Raw genomic sequence first — 22,879 nt, 5'->3', positions numbered from 1 at the left:
TGTACTGGTAGCCGTGCAATATAAAATCCAGGAGGTGGCAGCAAATGCTCTTCCTTCCAAGAAATAAACAGTTTATTCCAAGGAAATCTAAGGTGCCTATGGCCAAAAGTTTCAGACATTTGCTTTCTACAGCCATAAATGTATTGTATTTTGAGAACTGCATATGGATAAAGATTAAATGATAATGAAAAGCTGATTTTCTTTCATTTGCACAGGTGCAAAATGAGCTAATTAAATAATTTATGACAAGTTAGCAACAGTCTTGGTTTTTTAGCCACACAGGCATTTTATAGTAGTGAAGGCCTAATTCTAATAATTTACTTTCTTCTTCTACCATTACATGACAAGTAAAATTGGCTTTATTTCCAAAAGCAAAATTTTTCACAAATTTTGTTATACAGCTTACATGTCTTGCCACAAAACTTATGTGAGGTGGCTGACAGAAACTTCTTCCTTAGTCTGTATTCAAATTATGAAAACAAGATTGTTCTCACTTGAAATAACACCACATTTAGAAACAATCTGAATTTAGAATAAATTAGATTCCAATCCTAAAATTCCCTATACATTTTCAGAATCAAGCCCTGACAAGACAGCTTTAAGGAAGTCAGGATCAGGCCTGAACTGTGTGATTCTAATCTATTTCTGGTCTCAGTACAGCCACTGAGAGGATTTTAGTTGTAAGACAGGTGAGATTCCCTCCTTCCCTAGTTATTAGCCAAATTTCTTCATTCTCATTTTAGTCTACTGTAAAATATTTCAAGAGTTTCAAATAAAAATTATTTTCCCATTTTATTTCAAAACTTTTGGTAGTTGAATTGTAAAATAGCTGTAGCATTTACTGCAGAGCTGGCAGCATTTCAGAGAGAAATTATTTTTTCATTACATAAAGTTTAAATAATAAAAGATTTGGGACAAAAAAAAAGCTGTAATAATATTAACAGTATGTCTCCATTCCATACTCAGCTCAGTTTAAAAAGCTGTAGTGCTCCTTTCATGTTAGTAAAAAAAAAAAAGAAGGAAAGAATTGAAAGGCATAAAAATTCAGTATTATTTATTTTGTCCTAGCATTTTCTCAGTGGTTTGGTCTCTAACTGGAGTGGCCATTACAAGCCCATAGAAGACCAAAGGAGAAATGCATCCTTGGGCTTTGTATAAAGACAGAGTCACTTTTTGAGATAAACCAACTGTTTTATCTGCTTCCTCCTCCTTTGTCCCCTTTCTGTGTAAACTGCATCCAGGAACTATTGTTAACTCAGATTTTAATGTGCTTTTATATGGGACTAAGGACAAGGACTATAATGAAAAGACAAAAATAAAATTGCTTTAATGACTTAAACACGAAGGTCCAACTTTTTCAAGTGATTTCATTAGGGAGGAGTTTATGTGGAGAGTTTCACTGGATTATTCAGAGTCCAATCCACTTTTTTCTCCTTGACTGGTAAAAAAGACACCCACACCCCACAGAGTTTTCTCTTACTGAGATGTGCCACCTGAGACAGAAAAGCTTCTGGGAAATAATTTCACTAAGTAGTATTATGCATTCTTATTTAGTCTGGAAAAGGAAAAAGACCTTTCTGACTCCTGCCTTCAAAATTGCACTATTTTATGAACCTAAGTATTGTTATTTTTGTCTTGCAGCTGTTCATAATTAACAAGAAAATTGAAATAGCTGTTAGTTCCAAATAGCCCATTTTTCCTGACTGTTGGTAAACATATTCTTGAATCAAAGGTAGACAGTCACACTCATCCATCTTACATTAACTAGATCTATACATGCACAAACCTAAGTATTGCTTTCACATTCATTTTCTTGTATATGGAATTAGTTCCTTTTGGAAGTAGTATTATATAAATATTAGTTTATATTAACATATATTTTATAAATATCAGAAATTCTTGCCAAGTCATAAATGTTTACTTCAGTGAGCCATTTATAACTAGTTTGCATTTTCAAAATCAGTGGTAATTTAAAACTAACCTAAACAGTTTAATCTGTTTGCAGAGACATCCAAGGCACTTAGTAGCTGTCAGGATTCTTTGATTGCAAAAAACAGTTCTAAATGGCTCTTCCTCTTCTTTACATTTAGGAATCACTTTCCCTTCAATAACTATCAGAGAAAAGGGTTTTTTTCCCTCTGAAAACATCCAGGAACTGAAAAAGAATAAATTAACCAGTGTAGAAGGTTCTTGTTTGTCTTGCTGCATAATACTTCAATATTCTAATAACTGTTTACCACAAGATTATAGGAATACAAAATGTGATAAAGTAATAATTCTTGTAGCATTTCATTTTTCTCTCCTTCCGTGGTTTCTGAGGTGAAGATTGGAAAATCTCTACCCCTCTTTTTATGATTTTCTTCTAGTTTAAGGGACAAAGAGGGGACAGTAATTATTCTCTAGTTACACTTCATGTTATCCACTGTATCTGGGGTTTGTGCATTGTTTCTAGTACATGCTTGTCAACAGATCTACCTCCAAGATTTAAATATAAAGGGGGAATATTAGAAAGTATTAGCATATCTGGCTGCTGCTGTCCAGCAGGTGAATGATGAATTTTAGTAATTGGAATTTGCCTTAATTCCAGAGTTTGTTAGCTTGAAGAGGCTGAACACCAAAGTAGTGTGTTAATTAGTTAGTAGGGATCTTCTTCCTCAAATTCTTCCAGGCTCTTACGGAATGGACAAAGTTCTTCCCATGTATTGAATTCAGCCTTCTTCCAGATAAAACACCTGGAATGCTATTTACCCTCACAGGTTTTGTCCTCTCACAATCCAAGAAGATAAATACTAGTTAAACCCACACACTGTTCAGTCCTTACTTCATGGAAGCAGAGATTATCCTTACTTTACCAAAGCTAGAGGAAACAGATGTGCATTTTCACATTTTGTAATTTCAAAGTTAAAACCCAGCCTATTTATTATAGATAATAATAGAAGTCTTTACAACTTTTTTCTGAGACAAGCTGTCAAGTGGGAAATAGAAGCCCAGACCAGGACTTCTACCTAAACAATACAATAGAATGATTCATTTTGATTAAAAAGTATTAAAACACAGTTAATAACTCACCATTCTCTGATTAAACTCTGTAAAAGAAAATTAGTTCCTGCTTTATAACTTATGGTCACACCAAAAAGATACTTCCAAAACTTGATGAACTCTGGAGTTTTTCTCTGAACAGGACAGACTAAACAGTATATTCATCTAAAGGTCTTAAAAAGCCAGATATTTTATCCAACACTTGTTTAAGCAGTATCATTTACCTCTGCATCTCTGAAATCCTACAAAGTATACACAGGGCTTTGAACTGGAATTTCTGTTGAAAAAGGGAAACTTTTCTGTTCTAGAACCCTACTGAGATAAGCTAACACAACTAGACTAACAAGGTGAGCCTCTTTGATCTTCTTCTTCATCCCTCTCTCCAACCTCATCTTCTTAATTGCTTTATCTGCTTAATTACCACCTAATTTCTTGTGGTTTGAGTTATCTGATTAATTTCTAACATATGGGGGTGTGTGGGTGGGAGTCATAATGTTGGGGAGTTTTCTCTCCGGAAATGCAAACCAGAAATATCATAGGTAAGAGGTGAAAGGATAGTCCTGTCATAATACATTGGTTGTGAAACTTGTAAAAATTCTCATGACATAACCTCTGAGTACAATTACACTTTTTAAAAAAGATTCAGGCTAAGTATGACCCAACTGGCTGAAAATTATGAAATCTGAAGTCTCTTCCTCATTTTCCATCTCTCATACAGAAGGCTGATATTACAACATAACTTAAAACCTGAAGCAGTGGTCGTTCAAGTTTCTTAATTGCAGCAAAGTCCTGTGGCATAAACACTAAAATGTGACATTTCTATGTGAATTTTTGCTAGATCAGCTATACCTTGAATGATCACACACCTGGTTGGCTGTTCTCTAGTTTATGCTCACAGTGTTTCAAGTTTGGGAAGCTCATTAAAAAAAGTAACACAGGGTAATGTAGTTTAGAGTGAATTCTAGCAAAGTCTCTGGCAAAAAGAGCCAGGAATTTCACAGCAGATTTCAGAATTAAAGGCATTAAAGCCTGAGGACTTGAATCAATGAGTGTAAATCAGTGAGTTTAGGAACCACATTTACAGAGACTGTAAGAACAAGGTAATTTGTGCAACACAGAGAGCAGGTCTGGCTTGGGGACAGGCTGTACCTGCTTCGTGCGCTGCCAAATGGCTGCTACAGCAGAACCTTCTCACAAACACAGTTTCTGTTTCAAAGTGCTGCATTACTAAGAAGATTAGGATTTTTCAAAAATGAATGGATTGCTCCTATAAGTGGGTCAGAATGTACTGAAATTCTGTGGGCATTGCCTTTTAAAGAAGCCAAAAGTAGAGTCATGTAAGGGTATTAAGTGAATGATTGCATTAACGCCTTTAATTGCTTGTGTTCACTTTTGTGCCCCAAAAAGTGAAAACTAGGATAAGTCTAATAATTTTCAAGCAAGCAAAGCCTTTCTTAAAAGGAGATTGCCAGAGATATGTTCTTGGACAGATGTCGTAGGCAGAGCCTGTTATCAAATAAATTAGGCCGTGCCTAATGTTAGAAAGAATCTTGTAAACACACATAGAACTGTCACAACATGACTCCCTTCTGCATTTAGAATGGTCTTTTCAGAGCAAGGCACATCAGGTAAGTAGTGGGAAAGCTGCACAGTTGCTAATGCCGCTGTACTTTTTCAGTAAAAGCCTGATTTGGTCTGCTTACTTTCCTCAAAAATTCAATTTCCTGTGTCTTTGTTCCTGTTTCTTTCTCTGCCTCCTGCCTTTCCAGTAAATTAAAGTTCTAAAAGATACCCATAGATATAAAAAGGGACTGCCAGGATGTCACATGCCTTCAGTGTCTTTAATTCTAGTTTGGAAGTGAAGAAAAGGGGCTTCCTTTCTTGCTGGTTAATAACTGTATTTGGTATTTTGTCTTCCTAGGGAAGGAGCAGTGGCCGCTCATTATCGCTTCCTGGGAGACCTTCTTCATTCATCCCTCGAGCCATGTCTCCTACTTCTCCTCTTGTATTTCAGCCTGCCCCTGACTACTTCAGCAAGCCAGACACAGCAGCTGACAAGCCTGGCAAGAGACTGACTCCCTGGGAAGCAGCAGCCAGATCTCCCCTTGGCCTAGTGGATGAAGCTTTTGGCCCCCAAAGCATGCAGGAATCCATTGCTGCTAACGTGGTATCGGCTGCTCGCAGGAAAACACTTCCTGAGCCACCAGATGAATGGAAATTTAAAGTTTCTTACGAGCCCCCAGCCCCAGGTGGTAGTGTAGCCTTATTGGGAGGGAAGCAGTCAGGGGTTCTATCACCCCAAAAAAGCTCCCTGTCTGCCCCAAGTGCCCCCAACCAGGCTGGCCCTAAGCTGCAGTATCCCTACTGCACTCAGCGCTCCACAACGGATCCTGACATAATGTCCATGGATTCCAGGTCTGACTATTGTTTGTCAACAGCTGATTCAAACTACAATCCACAGCCAAGGGGATGGAGGCGTCCAACATGAGCAGCTGAAGGGTCTGGGGCATTTTCCCTTCCTCCAGCTCAGCAAGCCCTAAGATTTGAGTTGGAGAAGGAAAGTTTCTTGCTGGCCTGGTGATCTCTGAAGTAAAAAAATGAGGAGACAAAATTGAATGGAACACAGTTTTCACATGACTACAGCGCTAGCAGCCTCTAGAATAGACTCAGTTTTACACCTACAATTGTTCTGTTTGTCAAAAGGCAAAAATATGCATTTCTTGGGGTGAGGGGGGAGATGAAAGTGGGGCAATCCATGTACTCGATACAAAAATCTAGCAAGGATGTAGAAAGTGACAGCAAAATTGCTTGCAGTTAAGCTAATGTGAAAAAAAAGTAAAATAAGGGCATTTTAAAACCAAGAAATATTTTACAGATCTTGTAGGTTTCCTGAGAATGTTGACATGAGTTCCAAGTTACTAAATATAGTCAGATTTGCAAAAGTTCTGATGAAAGTGGAAGACTTTGAAGCACTGGCTTATTTGCCATATGGTTTTCACTGCATTTCTATAATGAGCTAAGAAAGTAAATCCATGAATATTTTTACTGTGGCAACAGTTAAAATACATCTGTGGCAATGGCACATGAATCACCACAATATGTAGATACAGGAAATCATACACAGTCATTCATTTCAAGATAGATTTCAAGACAGTTCCAATGAAGTTTTACATCTTGTAATTAATCTGAAAACACCAGGAAGAAAGGCATTGTTAATAGAGATCAATACCATGATACTTGAACAACAAAAGAGATAAGGAATGTATTTAAACTGGATTGCAAGTTATTTTTGTAATAAACTATCAAACAAGTCAGAGGCTGAACAGCCTTTATTTCTCTGTGAAATGCACTATTTGCTGAGCATTTACTGCTCCAGTGCCTGGTAATCCAACTGGCTGGGCAGTTATTAGTGTTTCTAAGGTAGCTCAGTGTTTAGAAAGCTTTTGAGTTGTATCCTCAGTTGGGAAGACATAGATAAGTTGTCTAGCAAGGACAGTTCCTGCTCTACATAGAAGTTGGCATGTGACAGAGGGTTCCTGATACGTGGTGCACGGTGCGAGTCTAGGAGCAAATCTTTGGGTGGTTGGTTATACCTAAGTGATGTTGATGGATCTGAAGGGATGATGAATAATTTTTGCTGGCGAGACATACCTTGCATTTGCAGCTTATTTAAACAAAAGAAATGTGGCTAAAAATGTACGTATTCCAAGATTCCTGGGTAGTTTAGATATTGTTAAAGCATTAAATGAACACCCCCAGTTTTAAGAAGTGCTGTCAATTCTTATTCTGTGGGGAATTCTTGAAGGATCTGTCAAGCACAGTCAGCTGAAATTACTGCAGAAGCACTATTAACTCTCCTTAATTTCATTAAGGCTGTCACTGTGAGTGAAGGGATTCGATTAGAAAAAACTAAAACATATATGCGGCAAGAAAAGATACAAAATATTCCCATCAGCAAAGAATTTTCACTTATAGCAATTATAAAATGTAATTGGTATGAAGGAGAAAGGAAAATTAAATCTAAGTTCAGCTGAGTTAGAACTTTCCCTAAAAGCAAATAATTACAGGAAAAAATATAGCCTTAATGAGTTTAAGTTGGCAAAAATTCTGTAGCCAAACAGAAGTCTCCCTAATATTAAACTGATCCTTCTGACCAATCAGGAAATGAAGATATGAGACTAGTAAACCTTTAGCATAGAATCATATTGCTGTAGCACTTTACAAATTTATTTCACAATATGAATTTACAAAAAAAAAAAAAAAGTTATTTAGAAAAATTACATTAAGATGGCTGCCATGATATGCCTGAAAATGTGCTTTGCACCTCAGAGTTATATATGCACATAATCAGAGTAAATTTTCCTGCCACACAGGCAAAAATATATATCTCTCTGTAGTCCCTTTATGTCTCCTTTTATCACAATTGGGAATATTCCACCAGTGGGACTGTGGAAGTCCACTTAGCCTTGAGGGGGCTTATCCTCATATCTAGCACTATTGCCCTAGAAATACATGCCAAATCTTCACTTAATTTCCGTTAAATTATAAATCAAATTGAAATCCAGTGAAATTTATAGTTCAAGGTCATCAAGGCTTAAACTATTCAATAAATACCAATGCATATGCATTTTACAGAAGGCCTACATTCTTAAAAGTGCATGCCTCTTACATATTTTGCTGACCTGTGCTCCATATTTAGATAGCAAAACAAGTTTCTGTTTCCAGGTCAAGTTCAGGTTTCTAACTGTTTCTTTTACATCATTAAAAAGAAAACTAGATTAATGAGTTTGGATTAAGGCATATTTTTACCCAACACCATTATTTTAATTCTAAGAATTGAACACCTAACTTTTACAATCCCATTGAATGTAGTGGTGTGAATTCTGAGATCATTCATCTACCAGAAGCTTGATTTTAAGGTACATGCAATTAAAAATTGCCAAAAGCGTTTTTAAATTTTGATATTGCAAAAAAAAGTTATGATACAAAGCGATCTTGGAAAGGATTTAATGTTGTGATCACATGACATTACAGGAAAACATTCTCTAGGATGAAGCCCTATTTCCCCACCCCAAATAGGCAACAAACTTGGAAGTGAAGAGTTTCAGACAGGATGACTGACTTTCTGTCAACATCTCTAGAACAAAAATTGTGCAGCCTTGTAATTTCATCCTATACAGAAGTAGGAATGAATCTCTCAGTACTTCTATGAACATGAGAATTTCTGATGCTGAATTCCATGTGGCTTTGTATTGTATTATAGATTAATTTGGGTGTTTAAAATTACCTACTCCAGATGGTTTTGGTTTTTTTTCCTCCCGCTGAGGATTTCCTAGCTCTCTTTCCCACATGGATTCTCCCATATCTAATATGGAAGGACTTCCCAGTGCAGCATGTCCCTCAATAGCAACACTGGTAAGTGGATCTGGCCTCCCCGACGCCGTCTATTTTTACAAAGTCTGTGGGCAATGGATTGTCTCTGAGATCTGTTCCTCTGCTGCAGAGAAATGGAACTAATAAACATTTTTGAAGTTATTAATGGGAGGGCAGACATGAGGGCAGGCATGCAGACAGATCACATAGCCTTGTTTGGAAGGAAATCAGGCTAAATCCAGATTGAGATCATGTAGTGATTTCTAAGAAAGCAGCAGGCCCAGGCCAGCAAATGAAATATTCATGCATCAGAACTTTAAAAGGACCCCACAGCATTTTCCACTTTCTGTCCTTCACCCCATTCCTCCACTAGCAAAGCATCTTTCTATCAAATAGTTGTGACTGTTGTGTGTGAGTTCTGAATATATTAACGCAAGTAATTAATACGTTTGCTTTTGAATGCACAGATCTGCTCAGTAAATGTGAGGAAAAACTTCTCTTGATATTTTAAATTGTTGGCTTTGTGTTCACCCTCAGAGGTGTGTCTCTGTTAACATGCAGAGCATTTGAATACACAATATAACTGAAAATTTAGTTTCTTTAGTTATGTTAGATGATTATGTTCACAACTCTTGTTCATAGTTTGTTTTCATTTTGGTGTGCTTCAACACAACCAAATATCTATTCACACTGCATTTCTGCCTAGTAGCAAGAGACTGTGTTATCTTTATAAAAGACTTTTCACTTCTAAAGACTTTTGCTCATTGCAAAGGACACTTTATTTGACAGTGCATGCCAGCGATGTAAATTGTATCACATAATAAAGTGATTTGACCAATCAGATGAGAAACACAATTTTGTTTTCCCTAAATTCTTGTCTGTTTGTTTAAATAATCTGAACCCAAGTAAAGCCTAATCTCTTTTTTTCTGCACCATTTTTAGACTCACTGACTTTGCCTGTCAGTGACCTCGGGCTGGTATGAGCTTCTAGAAGCTTAAATCAGCATCAGGTCAAAAGGCAACTTATCAAATTTAGTGGAATTTCACTTCCATACTGACTAAGCAGAGGAAAGAAACACAGTGAAGCACAATCTACCCAGGTTAAATAATACAAACAAAACAGTTTTAAATGTTTGGACATTTTAATCCCAACCACAAAAGTCTGCAACTAAAATCTACTTACTGTACTTACTTGTCTACTTTACTTGCACCTAATTCTCTGTTTAGTTTCTTGTTCATTGCTGTATTCTCATTGTTTATTCTCAACTGAAACATACTGTTCAAATATGAAATAATTATTGTGAATAAATTGTGAACCCTGTCTGTACACTATGCAGGCTATTTGGATAAATAGTTATTCAGAAAATAAGGCCAGCACACACAATCTAGCTGTGGAAAGTCAGATGAGATTTTCACTATAGACATGAAATGAATCCCAAAGCAGTTTTTGCATTTGTACATCAAGCAGGATTTTGTCTGCAGTACAAGAAAAATGATTAATGCATGTAAAACTCAGGGAACTGAAAAAGCTCCACAATAGCATTTTAAGAGCTTTGCTCTACAAAAGATTTATAAGGTTATAAGAGAACCCAGTACTATTCCTTTCCATGGCTACATGTCCATTCTTCTTTGGTAAGTTCTTAAATACATCATAAAGAAAGGAAGCATAAGCCAAATCTACAGTTTAACATAACTCCCTTGACTTCTGTAATTGCAACAGATTAAAAATCTTCCTGCCATGGGAACAGTCATAGGTTTTGTAGGATGTTGCACTCTGCAGAGAATGTACCCTGGGTTTCTTGGAATGCCCTCCATTTTCTGGTGCATTCATCAACACTTAAGAGCATTTAAAATGACTCCAGTGTGGCAGACTGCTCCCTTTCTGAATGTGAGGCTGGTGGAATGAGGAATTTAAAGTCCAGAAAGGCAGACATTTCCAGGCCAGCGTCTGGTTTTCCTCAAACTGAGCATTTGTGCTTTGAAATTGTTCCCTGGATATATTATTGGACCTTAAAAGAAGCCTTGTGTTGCTGCTGAGTCAGAAACAGCACTCAAGATGCTGGAAAATGTCTGGTGTTTGTTCACACATTTTTATTCCTAAAAAAGGACTCAAGTATTTCACACTCAAAACAAAATGACCTTGGGAGCGTTTGCATGTATGCACATGAAGTTGTGGGGTTTTTGTTGAGAAAGAAAGGTAATGATCAATTAACAGATGCTAATGGAGAATTAGGAGAATGTATTGTGCTGCATTACAGTTCAAACAGCTGGAAGGTTACAATTCACTGATACACGTATAAAAAAAAAGGTGCTGATAAATCTCCAGATCTAATTTTGTCTTCAAAGTACATCAAAACCCAAGAGTAATTTTGTCTAAATACTGCAGAGGTTCATGACTTATTTTTTCCCTATAAATAAGGGAACTGAAGGAAAGTTATGCTAATTGCTGAACAAACAATATTGTATGTTGTAAATAATTTAAACCAGGCTGTAGACAAGCAGAATTTGCCTGAGGGAAAAATGGAAAATAAGAAGCTTTACAGAATTCTAAATCAGAATAATAGATATATTGGTATAATTTCCCAATATGAGTAACCTCACAGAATTGTGGCAGCTATAAAACAATTGCCCCTCTTTATGTTATTAACAATTCATAAGCCATTTTCATTTTAATTAGTCACTTCCTAACATCAATGGATGCAGTTGAGTTTGGCCTTAGAAAGTCAGTAATTTTTTTTAAAAAATAATCAATATGAATTCAGCATATTCTTAACTCAGTGGTATTTCTAATGTTTTGGGGATTTTTTCTAACAGAAAAGCTTATAAGCATAAACTCAGCAGTTTTGATCAGGTGCACATCAGCTACTCTGATTTTTAGATCTGTGCAATACAGTTTATATTTAAATGCAAATATTTTGCCTATAAAATGGTTTGTATACAAACATAGGACTTGAAGCTCCCTAGTGAATTACTTGTATGCAAAATACAATATTTTAAAGAAGATTATCAATACTGGTAACTTTTATAGTTTCCAAGAAATTCCCCACCACAGATCCACATCATTTCATGATTTTGTGAAAGTTCAAGATTATTTTCTCCACTTTTCTGTGGAGTTCATTCTTTACTTCCTTTGGTAGTTTAAAACCCCAAAAGATTTTCCATGTGGCAGTAAAATAAAGAGATTAGTGTTGAAATTAATAAATCTTCCTACTGAGTTAGTATGCCCTGAAAAAAACTGAGTTTCAAAGAAACACCAAGAACAAAACAGGGCAACAAAATTCCTCGGACCACGTGGAGCAAAAATCCTGTTACCAGCTAAGTCAGTGGGACCTTGACTAATTTACCACTTATGCCAGCAGGGCAAGGACTTCACCTCACACAGAAATGTGCAGCACCACAAGCACTGAACTGGTGTCAGCAGCTCTGTAGATTTTTGTAGCCTGTAGAATTAAAAAATGTGATTGACAAAACACTATGGCATTAATCAGGTTTTTTAATAGCATCTACTCTTAGGAATTTGCTCACTCATGTACAGAATTATGGAGTTATCTCAGATGGAACTCTGCTGAGGCTTAAGTTGCTGTCTTGGCCTCGTGTATAACCAGTGTGGAGGGGCATTCTTAAAAAGAAATTAACTCCACCCTCAAATAAATGCCTAAAATAGGTGGACTGGATCCCAGGAACCCAGGCATAGCCTTACACTACTCCAAACTCACCTAGGCTTGCAGAGGTCTATTTGGATAATTATGTACTTGAGAAATGGATAATCAACAGACCAGAAAAAACACCCAAGGACAGTGAAGAGATTACTGTTGTTATTTTGGGAGCCATAAAGTTATGTAAGTTTAGGTAGATGCTTTTTCAAAATCAACTTGAAGGTTTCTCAAAGGAACAGATCACCACTCATCTCTTCCTACATTTTAATAAGCTGCTATTTACTCTGCAGAATTAGATACAGATCACTGTGATCACTGTGTTTTGGATGTTTATTACTGGAGTTAGATGTGACTCCTCTGCATGTAACCTCAAATGAACAGCAGTATGAATAAAGGTTTGGAGAGCAACAATACAAACAGATAACATTCAGGCAGTAGCAACAGTAGCTTTATTTTTTTCTTGTGACCTTTATAATAATTTCTACTGCTCTGAATGCTCTGCCATAAATTGTGTACAGGAGAGCATAGAACACAAAAGTAGTTAGGACTGAGTTCACAGCTACAATGAGGATTATGGGCACTTCCAAGAAACATTGCAATTTTTTCCGCTCTCAATAATAATTTGATTGTTTGTACCTTTCATATTTTTACTTCCCTGTTTTAAATTCTTGCCATTATTCACCATTTCCCTTTCAGATACTACAGTGTGTACAAAATGCATTATGCTTTTTGACAAAGCATATAAACCTCCTGAAAAAGCATAGCTAAACTAAATAGAGGAAATACATTATATTGAACACTCACCAGCATATACACAGAAAGCTCATAGGCCACAGAAGAGGTGAGGTAGGCAGAGAGCAGGAGGGAAAAAAATAAAACCTTGTTTTACCAGGAAAGCAGAAAAATTATATTGTATCAGACTTCAGGACATCGTAGGTTTTCAAACTTTTATTTACCTCTGCATTTTAGGGACTGGTGCAATCTTTGGAACAAGGATGGTCAGTTTGTCACTAAACACTTCAAGCATACTTACACAATATTATCAGGTTTATTGCCCTAAAGTTTTGCAAGCCCAGAAGACAAGCAGTTGGACTAAGCCTAGTGCTGTCCAACAGAGGGCAATGGTACACAATCCATACAATCCATACTATTTGCTCTCCCTGACAAAGCCTGTTTCAACAGAGAAGCTGTAGCACAGTTAGAAATCTGTGGGGACACCAGACACCAAGCAGTGTCATTATCAGCACGTCCACTGGAACTCAAATGCCATAAAACTTTAAAGTTTGAGCTGAATCAGATGATAGAGGAGGCATTGCTTAATGAGTCCCACATAGATTGTAGTTAATTGCTCCTGACCTCAGCAGCACGGGATGGACAGATGTCATTATCTCATTTTACCGATGGCAGAGAACATGGAATGAAAAGAACACGTGCACTGCCCAAGGCTGCTGGGACAATGGTAGTGCTGCACTTGGATGGGGACATTCCTGGCTCTTACCTTCACCTATAATCCACTGGCTATTTATAGCAGTCATGCATACTTCACAACCAGCACTATTACATTCTTACAGCTCAGAAAAGGAAGAGGAGGGAAGCTCCACATCCTTTAGAGAAACAATCTGGTAATTCAAGAGACAAATCAAGTTACGGCCCAGACTGCCAGACAAAATTCACCAAAACCCATAACAGAGAATGTAAGGCTTTGGAGTTGTTTACTCATAGTAACCACAGCTGAGTGGACTTCAAAGAGCAGTAGAATGATTCGTTTAAAAGATCAGAATTAAAGGGGGGAGTCCATATTTGCTTACCATAATGGAAGCCCCTGTCTTCTTCCATGTCACCATGCTAATGTCACCTAAAGTCTGTAACAAAGCAAACAAAACCTATCCAAAGGAAATAAATCTTAAGTTTCTGTTAAATCATGAGCCTCCCCATGAGCCATTGCCAAATCACCACAGGCAATGTCCTCAGTCTGACATCTGTTACCAAGGAGCACATATTGTTTCTGTATCTGTCCCAACAGTAATGTAAAACATACACTCAGCTGCTACCAAGGGGGTCAACCCTGCCACTAAAGGGAAAAGAATGGCACAGCCATACTCAAAGGCACCAAATGAAGGCATATTTATATCAGGAGTCACCTTCCATTAACCTGGGGAAAAGGTGACACACATGAAAAATTATGAAAGATGGTGCAAGAGTTTCTCTAGTGCCTCCTTGAAAACTGCATAAATAAGAAACTGTGATTAATTTTAAAATGAGCAAGCAAAACTTGACCAACTTGCCACTTCTTTCTCAACAAAGTGGAGTTAACAATTAACTTCTCCTTCTTAGCAGGTGGCATAACAATAAATGTAGATAAAATCAGTTTGCAGACAAAGTATTTTGACGAACAAAAAGCTTAAAGTAACAAAATCTGTGCTAATGGATTGTCAATATTAACTCCTGGAAACAGAAACCTCCTGGAAAAGAGAGACAGAAAGTACATAAGCAGAAAGCAACACAAGCACTGCTAAAGAATCTTCTTTGAATGCACAGTGGCAAGGAACAGCCTTAAGGTCATGAACAAATGCATAGTCAGTTCATGTGATTACGTGTCCACCAGCTCCAGTGATTTCCATGCACATAGTCTCTGGGGGAAAGAGAAGGAAGTTGGCATAATTAAAATGCATTATGTGCACAGTCAAAAGTCACGCAGACTATGGTGTTTCCAGCTTCCTTGCCATGCAGGCACAAGTTGTCATCCACTTAAATGACAGTACTAAATAGCTGTTTAATTTAAGTTCTAATAGTATATACAATTCAGGGGGAAAAGCAAAAACATTGGATCTGTCATCCTTAGTCACCTATCCATGTCTCTTCTTTCCTATTACACCAGAGCATGGCTATTTGTTCTAAATCAAATGCCACAGCACAAAGAGAAATACTTCCCTAGGAAAAAACCTTCAGCCTTGGTATTTAAGGATGTACATAATATATTATACATATCTTTTCTTCCTAGTGCAATAACACTAGAAGAATAATTCCTGTCAAGAGTTTGGATGAAAAAGAATCCACATTTCTGGGAGGTTTTACTCTTCAAAAAGCCTTAATTCCTGCACCAATGACTTTTACCCTTGCATTGGATTTTTTGAGGGGGATGGAACTATAAACACAAATCCAGACTTTGGCCAACAATAGTTTCTTGTTTCTTTTAGTTCTGTTCACTGTTCTAAGCGAAAGAGGAATTTGGAAAAGCAATTAAGCTGCAAATGTTGGCAGCTTCTGTTTGATTTGACAGATAAGCTTTATCTGAATTAAGGAGTATAAAGGTGTTGGTACAACGAGTGTTGCTCCACTGGGCACAATGCCCACATTTAGGGCAGCTCAAGTAATGGAGAAATTACTCAGGAGAGTAAAACACACAGGACAATCCCACAATGCATTCCCATACAGTGAGAGGAGTTTTAATTCTACATCTGTAAAATATCAAGAGTAAGAATGGAAAATATCTATGGCATGGCTGGACTCTTGTAAAGTGGAAAATATGAGATGGTAGGAGTTTTGTTTTCTGCAAATCATCTAGCAAGCCCATTAGTCATGGAATGCCTCTAAACACAGTGAATCTGTGAAGAGAGAAAAAGGAGAAACAACATTAAGAGAAAATACAGCACATTTCAGGAGTGAAATAGTCCTTCTCTCATTTTAAAATAATTCTTCTTGCAAAGATGGATCAAAATTTGGGCTTTGATTCTTCATATTTAAGATATTTTGATTCTTCATATTTTCTCCTATCTGGAGAATAAAAAATTGTGAGTTCACCATTATTTGGATGCAGCAAATAACTTCTTATTTTAAAAAATTAAAGGGGCAGGCTGATGATGGTGTAACCCAGGAAGTATTACTTCCAACACCATTGCTTACTCTTGGTAATGAATAGTATACAACCTATTGTACATTGATAGCATATTCCAAATATCCTGTAAAATACATCCTTTCTGTGTCAACCTGCTCACTGATCTTTTCTGCATGACTCCAATAACAGCTAAAGGAAAAAAAAGGAAAAATGCCAATAATTAATCACAAATGCAGATATCCCTAAAACACATGCACAGTAGTACACTAGATGTGCCCCACACAATGAAAACTACTGCAATATCTAGCACTTAAAAGGGTCAGATTGATAGGTATATTTGGCACTATAATGCAATTGTGACATGTGAAGTTTTAAAATTTATACTTGCCTAAGTTAATGATAGTGTATTCAGTTTCACTGACTAGCAGAATCTTTTAAATGGGTTTGGAAACAGCGTTCAGATTTTTGAAAGGTAAGGTCATGATAAGTCTTGATGATACAGCAACAAGGAAATGTTAGTTCTAATTCACCACTTTTGTGCTAACTTATAAAAAGAACATCTGCTGAACTACAGGCTTTCTACTTTCAGCCATGAAGTATTCCAATTAACTTCAAAGTTAATGCGATCACCAGAAAATATCCATACACTGGAAATGCCACAATGCAGAACAGCAACATCATCCTGAACACTTAAGGAAAATTCACTAAAGATGGTTGCTAACAATTTGCATTGCTGAGTGCAGAAATTAGTTCCCTATATATGAGACAGGGAAAAAAATGTTCCAAAATCAAATTGATAGTCTGTGTTGTTTCAATGGTGACAATGGTGTTGAATTTTTTTCCAAGTTGGATTTTTTCCATAAGGAGACCACTTTGGTGGTGGGCATATTTTTCCTCAGCTAAATTAATAATGATAAGAGAGAAACTCCAAACCTTCTTTGATAATGAAAACACCAAACAGAAAAGTTCAGCTAGACTATAATCTCAGAAGTGATGTCTACATCTCATTTCTGATTATTGGGGGAAAACCACAACAGCAATATATCCTACATCTTCTCTGCTAATACTGAGTCTGCTTGTGAAAAACACCTAGAGAAGAACCTTCACAAATGCCAGAGGCAGACTTAGAGATTTAGGACTATCCCCTTACTAATAAATAATCATTCTGTGACTTTATTAAACAAATAATATCCGAAAGCTTCTAAAACACATCCAGGTTGCCTCACAAGGCTGGTTGTCAACTGACACCCAATGCCTATAAGGTCAGCAAATATTACTGGGTTGCAAGGGGAATATCCCTTGCTTTGGTCACATGATTGTCAGCTGAAGATGACCAGAGTTTATTTGGATTACTTCTTTATTTCTGCTACCTTCACTATGTAAGGACTTAATTTCTCAGCCAAAACTGAACAGGTCAGCAGAAGAGCCTAAATTCTAAGTATTCAATTGTCTGAATGAAACTGATTCATTTTGCATTTAAATTTCTGTCTTTTTTGTATTGTATATTCATTTTCCAAAATATAGCATTGTGCTCTTCCAGAAAACCAAAGAAAATTTCTCTCTCTTCAAAGGCCAAATAAGGAACTGATTTTCCTTGTACAACTAATACAGAATTAACATCTTACACATACTGTAAAAGAAAATTCAGTCTGTCCTAAGGGTGAATTTTCCTCAGACCTCTTCACTGGAGAAAACTGTCATCCCAAGAGAGGATCTGTTCCTTGAGAATCATCTACATCTACAGCCTTTAACTTATTCTCTAAGGCTTCACATGTCCTGAATAAAGAGAAACAGATAGTTACTGAAAAAATGTTGGTCCAGGTTTGTGGTTTGGTAACAAGCAATCTCTGCTTCAAAGTCCTTTTGCCCAGTATCTCATTGTGAAGTCTAAAAATAGCCTAGCCTCTATATTTACACTGTTGGATAAGCTAAGTCCCTAAATTCATGTTCCTAATAAGTCCCTAATTTACATGTAAAGCATGTAAATAAAAATTACTTTGCAGAAGCCCTGAGATCTGAAAACAGTAAATGCCTAAATGCCCATCATGTCTTAAAATCAGCCCCCTGCTCTGTAACCTGAAAATGGTGCTGCATATGCAATTTTGGACACCTAGATTTAAATGCTTTCTAAAAACAGTCTCAATAAAGCTGGTGACAGTCTAAATCAGGAATTTAGAGGCCTTCTGGTTTCTCCCAGTAGTATAGGTACTTTCTAGCTTTGCCAGCCCAAATGTTTTCAGACGCAGGAAGAACAAAAGAGGCAGCGGGTTCAATGTTACCCTCAGGACTCAGCTGCAGGTCCCCCCGCACTGAGCACATGCAGTTTCCACTGACGTTCAGCTGAGCTCTGATGTGCTAAAGGGGAAATCTTATTTGGCAAGTGACACTACCACACAGCATTGCAATCCACTGAGTGCAGAGACAAATCCTGCTTTCATCCTTCTGCAGCAGCAAAGCCACATTAGCTGACACTCCCTTCCCTGAACCAGTCGTGGACATATCCTTGTTTTGATTTAAGTATGTTCCTGTGCAGGAAGGGCAGAGGACGGTGATTTATTTTTACAGAAAAATATGAGCAGCTATAATGATTAATGGGAACATAATTTTTCATAACACTGGGATACTAAAAAGAGAAAGAAATGTGGGACAAGTTATGTAATGTGTACTTACTGAAATATGCTTCATGTCTCTGAAAGGAGACATGATTTGCCATCTCTGGAATGAACACCAGCTTTGCCACTGAAGGAAACTTCAGCTGCTTTAAATCACAAATCGATTCCCCCCAATTTATTCTAATTTATGGTGAAATGTCCATCAAAAGCTACTACACCCAACATCAGAATATCCACTGCAGGACATATTCCCATTTCTAAAAACAACAGTATCATCCCTGTGACACGTGGCCTAAAACTCAGTGACACCAATGAGTATAAGAGCTGCCTTGCCCCAGACCCCTGAGGATAAAGCAAGGTTAACACAGCTGCCCTGTGTCAGGACTGAAGGTTCCTGCAGACTGTGAGACATTAGTCTGAATCACTTACAAATAGCAACTGTACCCAGAGGAACAAGTGTCTTGGAAAGAAATCACTGTTACCTAGGATGACACTTCTCTTGGAACCGTGCTGAAGTTTCCAGGACAGACTCACTTCAGTTCTAGGGATTAGAAGCCATGTTCATAAAATTTTTCCTCAGGGCAGCACAGGAGTATCACATCATTTCTCTATTTTTCTTATGAAACAGGATTGGGCACTTGTGAACATGTCTGCATCAAGAAATAGGATTTTTAGCTGTCGTCTATGGGGCACTGGGGCCAGCATTCAAACTTGTATTTTGGCCTACACAGTGACAGAAGAAAATAATGCAAAATTATCCATGTCCTTTATACTGCAGGCTGCCACTCTTCAAAGAGAAGAGGTGTCTCTTCATCCATTCTCCATCATGGAAGCATGGACAGAGGCTTCCAGGCTGTGAGTACAGTGAGGGGATGTGGGTGCTACTTTCCTCAAAAGAAAACAGAAAAATGCTTTTCAACTAATGGTTATAATAATAAAGTGGATGCCGATACAGTCTAGGGCCTTGCAAAATAAGTAATCAGAAATTATATTAGATTGTATTTTTAATTTAGAAAAAAGAATCTGCCTGGAATACAAATAAACCAAAAGCAAAAAAAAAATGTACTTCAAAAGATGTGATCTCTGGATACAATTACTCTTTATATAAAGTTTGTTATTATACAAGAAGGCAGGTTGTCCTTTCTGGAGATCAAAAAATACACATGAATAAGATCACACCCCAGTAAATTTATTGGTTGGGGGAAAGCATCAGAGCAAGTGGTAAATGAAACCTGAGATTCTAAAGGAAGCCTGATGTTGGTAGTCAAACCAGAAATCCACTGAAGTTCTATGCAGAGGTCCCAGGCAGGATGATGAACTGTACAGAGGATGAAACAATGGAGGAAGAACCTGAAATAGTACTGGAAAATGCTTCTTGAATAGATCTGCTTCAGAAAAAAGCATTTAAAATAGCTGAAACATGTCAGCAATAAAACAGACACTGTCTTATCCTGCTGCAAAGTGCTCCTTGATGAAGGCAGTGGTTACCATAAGGTACTGTATCAGCCACAGAAATGTTTTTACAGCAGAGCTACCTTTGGCTGGCAGCCAGAACACCTGTTTTTCAACCAAATGTTAATAACTGCTCTCTTTCTCAAGTGTGGGAAAAAAAGGGAAACACCAAAGTAAGCTTTTACACCTTATTTGTTTTTATTTTCTTCTTTTTTAAAATAAGGATATTTTCCTGCCAGTTTTTTCCCATGGAAACACTTGGCCATCTGATTCCTTCTTGGTAAATTTTATTGATTATTTCCTGCTAGCACAGTTCCTGTGTGTGCACAGCAGTGTTCCTACTTAGCCATAACTCCATCTCAACCTCTGTGCTTTTATACTCACATGGTGTTCTCAACTTGACAGACTTATGTTTAATTTAAAATTATTTCAGCATGAAAAGCTATATGAACCACACAGGGCTTGATTATACTCATACTTGGATATAAAAATGATAGTCCAAATGCTCTTCTTTCTGCTCAAGTTTGTTTCTAGCTCTACAACCTTTTATTTGCTCTTTCAGACTACCTTTCTGTTGAAGCACTGTTCAATCAGTCCAGTCTTGCTTTGGAGCTTTAACCCCCAGCAATCAGTTGACCAAAAACACATAAAATTGAACAGGTGTTTACTGTTGGGATCAGGAGCTTATTTTTCTTTAAACCAAAATTTATTTCCCCTCATCCCCATTATTCTCAGGTTTATTTACCAGTGTTTACCATTTTAAGGGTGATTTTAAGTGGTGGCATTTTGCCCTCTTTGTTTATTTTGAAGATTTCACACTGTCCTGACTTTAAAACAAACATATGAACTACCAGCCACATATGAAGGAACTCACCCTACTTGTAACAAAAGTCTCTTGTCTTCTCTGAGTTAGTTTCAAACCATCGAGTTTATAGCAGTTAGAAGATAAAGCAACAAGATACTTGCATCATGAGTACTGCCAGCATCACAAGCCAAGCTTGTAGCTGTCTTAACAGAGAGAAAAGAATTCAATGCATATGAAGGCATCAAGGTTGTTTTTTTTCTGAGTCAGGAACAGCAATGCTATTAAGATTTCAGAATTTAATATAAAGTTTTAAAGCTTTTTTTTGTTTATTTCCAGCTCCTGCATTCATAAAGACTTGAGTCTTCTAATAGCTTCTTTTCGGAAAATTGAAAAGACATCTGAAGCATGTCAGACTAAAGTTATTAAGTACTTTCCTCACAATGCAGTTAAAACCCCACATTCCTTATAAACCATTGCCAAGAAGATGACTCTTCATTTTGAATGGCTGCATTTGTCAATACAAAGTTAGAAAAATAAGTATGAAACTAATTCACTGATCTGATAGTAACAGTGGAGCTCATAAAAATCAGATATACAGCAAGGTTTGCCTTGGATCTACATCTTCAAGTACTCTAAAAACATTCTACATACTTTAACCATTATGACATGTATTTTGGACTAAAATTTTTCCCTTAACCTTCAAAAACAATACCCCCCAAGATACTCTGTCAGTTTGATGTTTGGCACTCCCCAGCAAACAAAAGAAGTTCAACAACTTGGCAGAATATTCAGTCTTTTCTTTGAACTCCTATTTTATTTGGAATGCTTCCTTTTAAAATCACAGCGCCACATCAAAAATAACAAAATAAAATTCTCAGGTATCCAAATCTTGTGGTGAAGCTATCTAAATAGATTCTCTAGGTATGGAGAAAGAATTTGGAATTGAATGCAGTATGAAAAGGGCTTATCTGCAAACAAACACCGACCAGCCAGAAAGATGTGCACACCCTGCAGTATTTAAGAAGAAAGGATCTTCTCTTTAAGAGCCCCTTACTCAAGAACTCTGCATGCTCGTGACACAATGTCAGATTGCAATGTTGATGCAAGCAGGGAGAAGACTTGTATCCTTCTGATGGAAGTATAAAACAAACAGAGTCAGGCTCACAGAGATGAAGGAGTTTTCAACTAGTGACCATCAGAACATGCACATACTGAAATAAAGCTCCCTGGCCAGCTGCTGGCTTTGATTAAGTCTTTGACAGCATAGGCTGGTGCTTGTGGCCTTAGCCGTGGGGATTAAATGAGGCTGGCAGCTTTATGTTTTCTTAAAATGCCTATTTCAACTGGAAATGAAGCATGAAAGTGTCAGACAACTGTAAGTAATAAACCTTGAGGAGTCTCCCCATATCTGTTGTCCCTGTAGGCTGAATTACAGCCATACCCACACCACCTCCCCATCCCCGGGCTGCTGGGGAAGTCTTCCCACTCTCAGGGAGAGTAGAGGCAATACCATACCTCCAAAAATGAAGTTCCATCCCCACCTCTGCACAGAAAATGTATTTCCCATGTGTCTGTGCTAAATGCAGAAAGATCCCACAGCATGGAAAAAATACCACTGAAGAAATGATCCCATGTCTTACGGATTATTTAACTCTAGTCAAACATAGACCAGAGTCTCCAATGAGTTGTACTTTTTGAACCATGAATTTCAGTGAGAAGTATTATTTAACAACTAAGATAATTAAACCAGCCTGACAGCCTGTGAGCAAGGGCAATATTAATCTGTCATCCTCCTTTAGGTCTTCTTCTGTTACAGACAATGCAGGTAAAACAAGGGGGCTTTTTTTCTCAGGCTTTTACGTGAATTGTTACTGAGTCTCTGTGGCAATTGTAAATCCTACAAAATAAATAATCCCATTTGTTTGAAAAAAAAACCTTGAGAATAATGAGATTACTAAATCATATACTAAATCTTAGAATGTCTTCCTATGAATCCCAGATAAAAATTATATTCTTTGGATCCTGAAGAGAAAGACAACAGTAACAATATTTTTAAGAGCCTATCAAATTATTGATTATACATTATTGAATACATCAATACCTCAAA

The 22,879-nt window shown here is 37.2% G+C and overlaps 2 protein-coding genes across 2 annotated transcripts in view; one reads left to right on the top strand and one right to left on the bottom strand.

Moving 5' to 3' along the window:
* Window positions 1-22,879, bottom strand: part of SEC24D (SEC24 homolog D, COPII component) — a 157,071-nt gene that overhangs the window by 125,233 nt on the left and 8,959 nt on the right. The window lies entirely within an intron of this gene.
* Window positions 3,557-5,527, top strand: LOC144246192 (synaptopodin-2-like). Its single transcript, XM_077782652.1, has 3 exons — window positions 3,557-3,578; window positions 4,639-4,667; window positions 4,961-5,527. Exons 1-3 carry the CDS (start codon window positions 3,557-3,559, stop codon window positions 5,525-5,527), a joined length of 618 nt encoding a protein of 205 aa, XP_077638778.1.

Source organism: Lonchura striata, chromosome 4, assembly GCF_046129695.1.
Source record: "Lonchura striata isolate bLonStr1 chromosome 4, bLonStr1.mat, whole genome shotgun sequence".
Classification (NCBI taxonomy): domain Eukaryota; kingdom Metazoa; phylum Chordata; class Aves; order Passeriformes; family Estrildidae; genus Lonchura; species Lonchura striata.
This window is presented reverse-complemented; position numbering and strand designations above follow the sequence as displayed.

What these genes read in the sequence shown, in the direction of transcription:
- LOC144246192 (XM_077782652.1), top strand. Translation starts at nt 3,557, where the DNA reads ATGCAAACCAGAAATATCATAG. An exon ending in GCAAACCAGAAATATCATAG is followed by an intron (nt 3,579 to 4,638) that starts GTAAGAGGTGAA and finishes TTCTGCATTTAG; the next exon opens with AATGGTCTTTTCAGAGCAAG. An exon ending in TTCAGAGCAAGGCACATCAG is followed by an intron (nt 4,668 to 4,960) that starts GTAAGTAGTGGG and finishes TTGTCTTCCTAG; the next exon opens with GGAAGGAGCAGTGGCCGCTC.